This window comes from Protopterus annectens, chromosome 1.part0, assembly GCF_019279795.1.
Source record: "Protopterus annectens isolate FY-2018-M chromosome 1.part0, PAN1.0, whole genome shotgun sequence".
Taxonomy (NCBI): Eukaryota; Metazoa; Chordata; order Ceratodontiformes; family Protopteridae; genus Protopterus; species Protopterus annectens.
This window is the reverse complement of record NC_056725.1, coordinates 523162138-523173271: the sequence shown is the minus strand read 5'-3', so window position 1 is coordinate 523173271 and position 11134 is coordinate 523162138. Positions and strand designations below refer to the sequence as shown.

General features: G+C 43.9%; 1 protein-coding gene across 1 annotated transcript in view; it reads right to left on the bottom strand.

Annotated features, from left to right (window-relative positions):
• Positions 1-507: 507 nt before the first annotated feature.
• The window catches only part of KLHDC3 (kelch domain containing 3), a 1708415-nt gene continuing 1697788 nt past the window's right edge, over positions 508-11134 (bottom strand). The window contains exon 13 of the mRNA XM_044061135.1: positions 508-1398. Coding sequence (XP_043917070.1) covers positions 1332-1398 — 67 coding nt within the window. The 3' untranslated portion in view covers positions 508-1331. The remainder of the gene's footprint in view (positions 1399-11134) is intronic.

The window sequence follows — 11134 nt, the reverse complement described above, 5'->3', positions numbered from 1 at the left end:
TTCACAGCAAGTCAAACAATATTAATGGATATGCACTGGAGAAACTGAACTAAGCACTTGTACCATTGAAATGCATATTATTTACAGTCGGTCCCGTAAATAGATAGGGAGAATGCAATATGAACTTGTCACTCTTGAGCTCTGAAGGGGGGGGGGGGTGTGTGGCTGCATAACAGTCAAGGTCTTTACTTCACAGACACAAGGTATAGAGTTTGATTCTCATCTCTGATTACTGGTTAGGCTTACAATAAGTCTGCAGACTGACAGCCTATTTAATACTTACGAAAAATATTCTATGAAATATGAACCTGGCAATTCACAACCATAAGTGGGGACAACCTTCAAAACAGGGGTCTCAAATGTGCAATAACCTAAAGAAACATTCAAAGCTTCAAAAAAATCTGTTCTGCAACTGAAGGATGTAAAGATTTAAACATTGCATAGCCAACAGCTAATTGGTCCTCAAAATCCTTTCCTATAAAGTGAACTAAAACTCAGATACGTTTATGTTTTCCAATTTCATATAATAGTAGAAATGGTAACTTCTAAACAAAAATCAGATCTTCTGCTACATGTGTACAGTTGGGTAGCTGAGCCACAAAGCTGCACTTGGGTTATTGCTCAGCCTTTCCATAAGAATCATAAAATACTTGTTCAAATCTGGAATTGTCAGTACTGAAGCTCCATTACATGTTTCCACTTGTACTTTCAGTCTTCTTTGTAATTCTTTGAAGTGGCTGTTACTCTGGAACATAAAACAATCTCTTACTGGCGGTGTTAGAAGGCAGCACTATACCAGCTATTTAAGTTCCATTAGATAATCAGTTACTGCCTCTGTTCCTGTAGTCATGCAGTGACACCCATACTTAAATTTGTAAAGTGTCCTGCTTTAACTATCAAAAATGTGTCAACATGCCATTCCCATCCTTTCAATTAGAAAAATAATTATCTTTAGGTATATTTATAATTATTCAAAACAAAAACAAAAAAAATAATTGCTTTAACTATCTAGGATATACAGTGATTAGGAATTCTTTTCACTCATCTGTCGATTGGCATCTCACACTCTATCCATTAGCAATGTGTATAACCCACATAATTCAGGATCATGGCTTGAGTATTCCACATTGGTTCCAAAGTGGATATGCAAAAAGTCCAAGATGCACTTGCATCAATACTGTGAAGAGAGCTACCACAATACTAAGACACCATGAACCATTTTAAGGAAGTAAAACACTCCTGTCTTATTTTTCCAACAAATGATTTCCCTTCATTAATAACATTATATAATTAGTTCTGGTGCATCAACTCTTCATTCCATGATGATTCATTTATCCTTGTGATGATAAAATTGGACGGCTGATGTTACTGTTGGTTGTCATGGCTGTCAGCTCCCACCTGCAAAGTGAAAGGACCCTTGGTTTATTACTTCTGCAAACAATGCATTCTATTCACAAATCTTTCAGAACATAAGAAACTAAACCCAAGCACAAGAAGTCTACCACTACTAAACTGGTTACAGCTAAACTTAAGACTGAAAACACTGGCTAATGGAGCAGATGGGCATGAGCTAAAATAAGTCATATTCAGGAATGATAATGCCTGTGCAAACTCTGTCTTACCTAATATTTTGTAATTATAATACACACAAACTAAACAATAACACAACAGACTTCAAAGTTTTAAAGAATGTGGAAAAAAAACTATAACAAATTGTACTCTACCCTAATTCTGTGCTAGGACCTTTAGCAAGTAAAGATGTTCAGAAAAATACAGTTGTGTATACTTACCATAAATGTAGATGTTCTAGTGTATTCACTGTTGCAGTCATCACACTTGGGTTATCTGCCTGCAGGTAGCCCTCAGTTGGCCCGAATACCAGAGTCTTGAGATTTCTGCGTCGGATGCTGTCGCCTCTTCCGTGACATCAGGTCATCAGGGGTATAAAACATGCAGCCGACGTCATTACATCTGTTTTTCTTGCCCCAGATGTCAGGAGCCCTCAAAATAGGAAGTAATCACATGGTGTGGAACACCTCCAGTAAAAAATAAATACCATTTCCATAAGATCTGGCCAAAAAAGAGGACAGGTAGAAGGTATAGAAAGGGGCTGGGGGGCTGGAGAGGTAGCACCAGGCAGTGAATAGCAGTCATCACACTTGGTCGATTCCCCAAAGCTGAAGAAGGGGAGGCAGTCAAAAGTATTAGGGGGGGCTAGCAGGCCCCTTGTAGACAAGCTGACAATAAAGCTTCCAGGATATCCTGGGTAGGACTCACCTGAGAAAATGCTGTAGAGGTTGAGGTAACCCTAGTGGAATGGAGTTTTGATCCCCTGTGGGGAGGTTTTTCTTTTTTTTCTGAATAGGATTTCCTAGTACTAGGGCCCTGCTGCTGAGGATGTAACTCAGCACCTGTTTGCTGCTGAGGGCTGGTGGAGTATTCAGGGGAATAAAGCCAGGCTGCCAGGTTATGTAGGTGCCAGGGTGCAGCACTGCTGTCAGAATGCGTGGGAGTGGGTACCAGTGGCTGGTGCAGCAATAAGTGTTGTCCTAGGCCTGTCCTTGTCCTGTTTGACCTTGAGTGAGTAGTACTTTGAGGAGAAGGGGAAAGAAGGCAAAGATTGAGAGGTTTTCCCATTTAAAGTATAGGGCATCCACTTTCCTTGCTTGGCTGTGGGGATTTCTGGTGCATAATTTGCTCAGTTGATGGTTTCTGGGGGAAGCAAAGAGGCCCACCTCTGGTGCCCCCCAACTGTGTAATAGAAGTTTGAATTAGTTGGGTTCCAGTTTCCACTCGTGTGGGTCCATTATATTTCTGCTTAAGTCATCTGCCAGTAAATTTTGTTTGCCTGGCAGGAATTGAGCCTGCAGGTGCACTTGATTGCTCAAGGCTGTGTTCCACAGAGCCATGGGTAACCTGCAGAGTGGATAGGAATGAGTTCCCCCCTGCTTATGTACCACATAACTGTGGTGGTGTCTGTCTTTATCAAGAGTTGTCCTGGCATGATAAGGTATTTGAAGGCTGTCAGTGCATTCTGTACAGCTAACATTTCTTTTTGGTTGATATGCAGGTGAATTTGTCTTGGGCTCCATTTGCCTTGAATGCATATGCCTGCCATGCGAGTCCCCTATGCATAGTCTGATGCTTCTGTTGTCAAGGTTTGGGCGGCAGGGGGTTGACTGAAAGGGAGACACTTGTTGTGGTTGCAAACCTCTGCCCACCAAATGAACTCTGTCCTCAGGCAAGGAATGATAGGAATCACTGTTTCCAGGTCCTGAGAATGTTGACACCAGAGACTTTTTAAGTACCACTGAAGTTTCCTCATATGCAGTCTTGCATATGGAAATAGTAGAATGTATGAGGCCATGAACCCTAGGGCTTGCAGTATTTTTCTTGCAGATAGCTAGGTTTGGGTGGACAGTAGCTTGAATTAATTTATCAAATAAACCTGCTTTTCTGGAGTGAGGAATGCCATCTGAGAAGTTGTGTTCAAGCTTGCTCCCAGGCATACAATCTTTTGGATGGGTACCAGATGTGATTTATTTTCGTTGATGGTCTACCCCAGAGAAGTTAGGAGTCTCTTTACAAATGTCAGGTGCTGAAGTAGCATTTCCTGACTGTCCTCCTGAATCAGGCAATCGTCCAAGTATGGGTAAATTTGAGTACTTCCCTGCCTGCAGCATGCAATGGCTGGAGCCAGGCACTTTGTGAATATCCTAGGCACAGTAGATAAGCCAAAGGGAAGTGCAGAGAACTGATAGTGCATGTAGCCTGCTTTGAAGTGTAGGTATCTTGACAGCCTGCCCTGAAATGTAGATATTTCCTGCAAGATTCCCTTATGGAGATGTGCAGATAAGCTTCTTTTAAGTCTAGGGTGACTAGCCAGGAGTCCTTGGCTAGCATAGGTAGCAGCTGCTGGAGAGTAAGCATTTTGAATTTTGGTACCACCAGGAAGGTGTTGAGAGTTGACAGATCCATAATAGGGCAGCAAGAGTTCTCTTTTCTGGGCACCAGGAACAGTCTGGAGTAGAAACCCTGTCCCCTTTGCTCTGTTGGAACAGGTTGAATAGCCCTGATACTGAGAAGAGAAAGCACTTGCTTTTGGGCCTCTGCCCACTGGTTTGGAGGAAGGTCTGGCAATCCGCTTGGGGTTGGCAGTGAGTGGAAGCAGAATCTGTATCCCTAGGATACAATGTTTAAGACCCATTGGTCCTGGGTAATATAATCCCAGTTTTTTGCATGCAGGGCAAATTTTTCTCCTAGGGGTGCAAGTACTTGGGCATGGATGGGAAGGATGGACAAGTCATTGTGAACTTTTTCCATAAGGGGGTGGCTAACGACTCCCTGTTTTTGAGGAGGGAGCACTCCATTGTTTAGATCTGTGCATACCCTGAGACTGTAGTCTTTGTGGTCTGTTGCCCCTGGGTTTGGACTGAGAAGGTCTGGGAGGGACTGGAAAGGACCAGTTTTTTGAAGGCCAATGCCTACTGAATCTAGGTGGCTGTACCTGTAAGAAATCTTTAACAGTTTGCATAGATTTAGCTTTTTCCTCCATCTTTTTAAGAACTTCTGCTTTTGAGCCAAACAAACATTCTTGGTTTAATGGGGCATCTAATAATTTTGCTTTGACATGACATGGTCTGGCAAGATTTGTTCCTTCAGCCAAGCATGCCTTCTCAGAACAGACCCAGTGACAGCAGCCCTGCAAGATGCTTCTAAGGCATCAAATTCACACTGCAAAGTATGTTTACCAACCTGGCTTGCAGAATGCATCAACTCTTGTAAGTCTTTATTTTCTGCACAATCAGGAATCAACATTTTTGTTTAATTAGTTCCATAATATGCTGCTGGGACTTCAACATGTGAAACTGGCAATTTAAAGCCCTGGCAAGAGTTGCAGAGGTATATACCTTCTTACCCCACCTAGAATCCCTGTCCAAAGGGGTAGGGTTTTTGGCTGTAGTAGCCTTAATACCTTTAGGTCCCTGGGAAATGGTCTCTGGATCTGCAGTGGGATTTTTAAAGAGAAATTTGTGAGAGTCAGGTACTCTTGTAGTACCTGTCAGGCTTTCTAGGAGCTGGTGGTAAAGTATCAGGGGTAAGACTGGATTCCATGAAGACCATCTACAATATTCAGGACAGGGGGGACAGCTACAGGCCTATGCTGAGACAAGTCTAAAAATTCCCTCAGTCTCTTTTTGGACTGTGGGTAGTCCTGGCATTCCCAGTGGAAATGCTCCCTTAGAGTATGCAAGGTTTCACCAAAAGAAAAGTCCTCTGGGGGGGCAGAGGTAATGGCATCCTCTGCATCTGAATCCTCATAGATAGATAAGAGTATGTCCTGGAAATCACAGAGGTCAGAGTCATCAGACTCATGGTCTGTAGAATCAGAAGGAAAATCAAATCTTTGTCTTTTAGAGGGGGAAGGCTGACTTCCCCTAATTAAAGTAATAAAGTCTTCAGCCATTCTAAGCATTTGTTTCTGTGGCATGTGAGCTTCAGAATGTGCTTTGGTCATCGGTTTCCTAGGCATAGTGCGAACTCTGGGCCTGAGAAATTCGGTAGTTTTAGTCATTAACGAAGTAGTTGGCTTACTACGAACATCGGAAGGTCTGAATACACCCTCAGAAGCCGAAGCCTGCACAGCAGCTCTGGATCCATCCAAGGTAGAGACATCCGCAGGTTCCATAGTCGAAGAAGCATCTCGCGGCATACTGGACTTCGAATGGGTCTCAGTAGAGGCCTGCGAATCTGTAGAAGCAGGTAACAGGGGCTGCAAAAGCGCCTCACTGAGTACCAGCAGACTGGCATCTAACTTAACGGAAGCGTCGGCAGCTTTGGACCTATGCGGTCTGTCTTTATCCTTGCGTTTTTTTCGGAAGATCAGCAGTCGGATGGCTTATCGAAGCTATTTCGGAATACAGAGAATGAGAGCAAAAGAATTTTGAGACAAAAATAGCCCAACAACGAATAGTTTCAGCGTTGAACAAGGCACAAAACCGACATCGAGGGACATTGTGGTCTGTGCCTAAATAGGTGACGCAGTAAGAATGAAAATCTCTGTGAGGTATTTGCTTTCCACAGGCAAGACAATTTGTTAACTTTTTTTGACATCGGTCAGAGCAAGAAAAAAGGATCCCCAACGGGGTACCTTAGCTTTAGAAGACTTCAGGTTTGAAACTCGAAAAGTGAAAATTTCAGGTTGCGGCCGACCGGCACTTGCGAACTGCTTCTGCTTCGGGCTCCCGCACAGCAAGAGAGGTTGATGTAATGGCGTCGGCTGCATGTTTTATACCCCTGACAACCTGACGTCATGGAAGAGGCGACAGCATCCGACGCAGAAATCCCAAGACTCTGGTATTTGGGCCGACTGAGGGCTACCTGCAGGCAGATAACCCAAGTGTGATGACTGCAACAGTGAAACATGAAGAACATCCTATTAGCATTAAGTACACATTACAAGGCTTCAGTTTGCATAAAAAGGCTGATATGTACTTAATGTTTTGAAATATAGATCACAAGTTGCTGATCTTACATACAAAATAACACCTTCTTCCACTCCATCTGTATAATCATCTGTTCCATGGTAAGAGCTGTGTATTACCTGATAAATGAGTAGAGGAGGATGGAATTTTGTTCTGCTGCCACCTGTCATGTCGATGCAACTTTTACTTAGCATGCCACAGCCATCCAGTGACAGCACACCTGACCAGCTGACACCACAGTGTGCACTTGGCTGAAAGTGCTGTTCAGCAATTGACAGCACAGTGACATCACTGCATGGCATTTAGTATTATTATGTATATTAACTGTCATCTTCATCTGGCAGGATTCAAAGAATCTATTCTGACATCCTACTATGCAATGAAATCTAGGATCCAGGTCAGTTTTTTAATATTTTTTTAATCCTGAATACATTAATGTACTTTTAGAAGAGAAAAGTGATCAGTAAATAAGTGGTGAGCAAGACAAATGATTTGGGCTGAAAGCGGCGATGTCATTGCATTTGTTCAAGAAGGAAGACTGGATGTCCATCCAACAGACGTTTTGGAGCAGCATGTGGGCACTTTACCCACACAAGTTCAAAGTGGCAATCTTTTCCTATCTCACTTTAAATGGGAGCATTTGCCAAAGCTGACATTTTGTGGATTGTTGACAGAAAGATGGTGCTTTACTTGAACTCATTTTTCAGGGATGAAAAGCAAAGCATACTGGTAGCAAATGAAAGCAGACACTGCTGAACACCAAGTAAAAGTTGCTATTTATGCTGTTTTAAAAATTATTTATCAAGCATGACTGTGAAGCTGCTACAGCAGCATTTTATGTCATGGTATTAACTTAGAAGTATTTTAGTTTATGCAGACCTTTTTATAGTAAGAGCTGTCTCACATGACTTGTACTACTGCGGATTTCTAATGAACTTAATTTCAAGGGAAAATGTGTCAGTTTTAACTCATTCCCTCCAACACAGCTCTCAAAGTTTAGACAGTAACTTGCACAGACTGCATCTCAAGTCTTTTTATCCTCACAGTTCAAACAAATGCTCATTTCTCTATAACCACACGTCACTAAAAACGTGTGAATGGCAAACTGTTTTAGAATAAGCTAATCACAACAGTCAGATTCTAAGTCTTAAATTTGATTTTACAAGTCACAACAAACACAGTAATATTCATTTTGTAATGTTTTGTGAATAAAATGCAGTTATGCAAGTAAATTTACCATAACAGTAGATGTTCATATGGATCACTGTTGAAGTAGCCTAAGCTACACTGGATGCATCCTATGGATCGGATGAACGGTCAGCTTCCAAAGCTTTAGGGCCCCTTCCACCCTGCAGAGTATGAGAAAAAGGTACAAGTCCCAAAATCTCAGAGCCTTCTTACCTCAGAATAAGGAAGGCCAGAGCCTTACTGGATAGGTGAGTGCTCAAACAATGGAATGACGAAAACCCACATCAAGGCATTAAAAAAAATGAAGGGGGCGGAGGGAAGAAAGAAGGCTGCTTGTTCTGCAAAAGTGATCTAGTAATACATCTACTGTTATAACAAGTCTACAATACACAACTGAACTACACTTATCACTAGATCGATGTTGCAGTACTCCAACCTACATGGGAAGAATACCAGAACTTGGAAGAAAAGGGAGGAGAAAGAAGATTCAGAGTTCAGAAGCCCTTGGGGAACAGCCCTAGCAAAACTAAAGTTATGACTCTACAGAAAGAATCCAGCTTGCAGTGTTTGGTAAATTTGTGCACAGAAAACCAAGTTATTGCATCAAGAATCCATCCACTTCCAACAAGCCACAGAAAGTACAGTTGTGTACACTTACCATAAATGTAGGTGTTTCAATGTACTCACGGTTGTAGTCATCACCTGTGGGTTATCCCTGATGTGGTAGCCCTTGGCCGGCCCAAATACCAGAGTCAATGTTTTTCTGCATCAGCTGCCGTCGCCTGTAGACTAACGTCAGGTCATCAGTGCTATAAAGCAAGGCAGCTGATGCCATTATATCAAATATTCTTGCCCTAACCATTCAGAAGCCCCAGGAAATATGGCAAAGTGGTCCTGGTGGCTAACAACCACCACAGAAAGCTTGTGTCTCCCTAATGAAAGAGGATATAAGGTGGAAGGAGGGAGGGAAATTAGGACTGCAACAGTGAATACACTTGAACATCTACATTTATGGTAAGTGTACACAACTGTACTATGTTCTTTGTGTTTCACTGTTGCAGTCATCACCTGTAGGAAGATTCCCAAAGCTGAAGAGAGGGGTGGCAGGATTTGTTAGAGACCTAGGCATGGGTAAGGAGGCCCTGCAGTACTGCAGAGGCAAACCTTGCCCTATCCTTAGGGAAGAGAAGACTTTGTAAAGGTATGGACTGAGGTCCAGGTGGCAGCTTCCAAGATGTCCCTGGTGGGAACTCCTCTGAGGAATGCTGTGTAAGTGGAGGCTGCCCTAGTGGAATGTGTACGAATAGACTTAGGGGGATGTTTCCCATGAAATCTGTAGCAGAAATGGATACAGTGTGATATCCATTTAGAAATAGTCTGTTTGGAAATGGGCTTCCCCTCTGCCCCTAGGGCAAAACTGACAAAGTTGATCCGTTTTTCTGAAGGGTTTAGTACGGTCCAGGTAGGATCTGAGTTGCCTTTGCACATCCACAGGGAGTACAGAATTCTTTCCCCCTTGTTTTGTGGGTTAGGGAAGAAGGTAGGCAGATGAATGGCCTGGTTGAGAGTTACATTACATATCACCTTGGGCATAAAGGAGGGGTTAGTCCTAAGGGAAACCCTGTCTGCATGGAAAATGATGAACGGCTCAATGGCCATCAGTGCCTGAAGTTCAGAAACCCTTCCGGCTGAGGTGATAGCTACCAAAAAAGCAGTCTTCCAGGAGAGGAATTTTAGTTCTGCTGAAGCAGCAGGTTCGAAGGGTGGTAAGGTTAGTTTTTCCAGGAGATAATTAAGATCCCAGGCTGGTGTGGGAGGCCGCCTTGGAGGTCTGATATTAGAAGCCCCTCTGATGAATTGCTTAATCAAAGGGTGAGAGAACAGGGGCTAGTCTGCATTAAACTGAGCTGAGATGGCGGAGGTGTGGATTTTAAAAGAAGAGAACGAGAGGCCACTATTAAGTAATTCTGCTAGATAGTCCAGGATAAGAGGGACAGAAGGTTGTGAGGAATTGGCCCCTCTGGACTGGCATCAAGAGCTGAATCTTTTCCATTTCCCTGAGTAAGATTTTCTGGTGCTGGGCCTTCTCGCCTCTGTGATAATGTCTAGGACCTGCTTGCTTAGCAGGGGCCCTGCCCTTACCTTGGGAGTATCAGCCATGCTGATAGCTTAAGAGTCTGCAAATCTAGTTACAGCATCCACCCCCCCCCCCACTTGAGTCAAGAGGTTTGGAATCTGGGGAAGCTGCCTTGGAGGATGAGATGTTGGGCTGCGCAGCAAGGGGTACCAATGTTGTCTGGGCCAATCTGGAGCAATGAGGATGGCCTTGGGCCCCTCCTCCCTTATCTTGATGAGTACCTTGGGAATAAGTGGCAGAGGGGAGAAAGAGTACACAAAGAGGGAGTTCCAAGGGAAGGTCAAAGCATCCACCTTCCATGCTAGGTGGTGATATTCTCTGGTGCAAAATCTCTTTAGCTGATAGTTAAGGTGCGAAGCAAAGAGATCCACCTCCAGATTTCCCCACACGAGTGACTTGCACAAAGCTTTTTTTGTGGAGCTGCCATTCGTGGGGGTCCATTAAGTGTCTGCTCAAGTGGTCTGCCAGGGTATTGTTGATCCCTGGTAGGTATTGGGCTATTAGGTGCAATCCCATGGAGGAGGCAATCAGCCAGAGATTCATGGCTAGCCTGCACAGAGGGTAAAGCTTGTGTCCCTCCCTGTTTGTTGATGTACCACATTACTGTGGTATTATCTGTTTTGATAAGAACTCCTGGCCTGTCAGGGGGCTGGAAGAATGTCAGAGCCTTTTGTACTGCAATCATTTCCTTCTGGTTGATATGCAAGGGAAGGTGTTGGGCATCCCAAAGACCTTGGGTGCACCTGCCTGCTAGGTGGGTGCTCCAAATGATGTCTGAGGCATCAGTGGTGATGGTCTGCTCAGTGGGAAGGTGGATGAAGAGGAGATGCTGGTTCCTGGCACAGGCCCCTGCCCACCAGAGCAACTCGGCCCTTATACAAGGGATCAGAGGGAGACAGGTCTCTAGACACTGTGAGTGTTGACACCAAAGGTTCCTTAGATACCACTGAAGTTTCCTCATGGATAGCCTGGCAGAGGACTCAGAAGGATGCAGGAAACCATGTATCCCAAGGCTTGCTGGAACTTCCTTGCTGTGAGGTGACTTTTGGACACCAGCTGGGTAAAGTAGAGAGGCAGGGAGTTCTGGTTTTCTGAGGGTAGGAAGGCCATTTGGGATGCTGTGTCCAGTACAGCTCCCAAGAAAATGATCCTCCTGGAGGGAGTCTGCTTTGATTTCTTCTCATTGATGGTGAACCCCAAGGAAGTTAGGAGGGCTTTGACGAAGTGTAGGTCCTGGAGCAGCTTTTCTTTGCTCTCTGCCTGGATGAAGCAGTTGTCCAGATAAGGATAAATCTGTATATTTTTCTGTCTGCAAAATGGTATG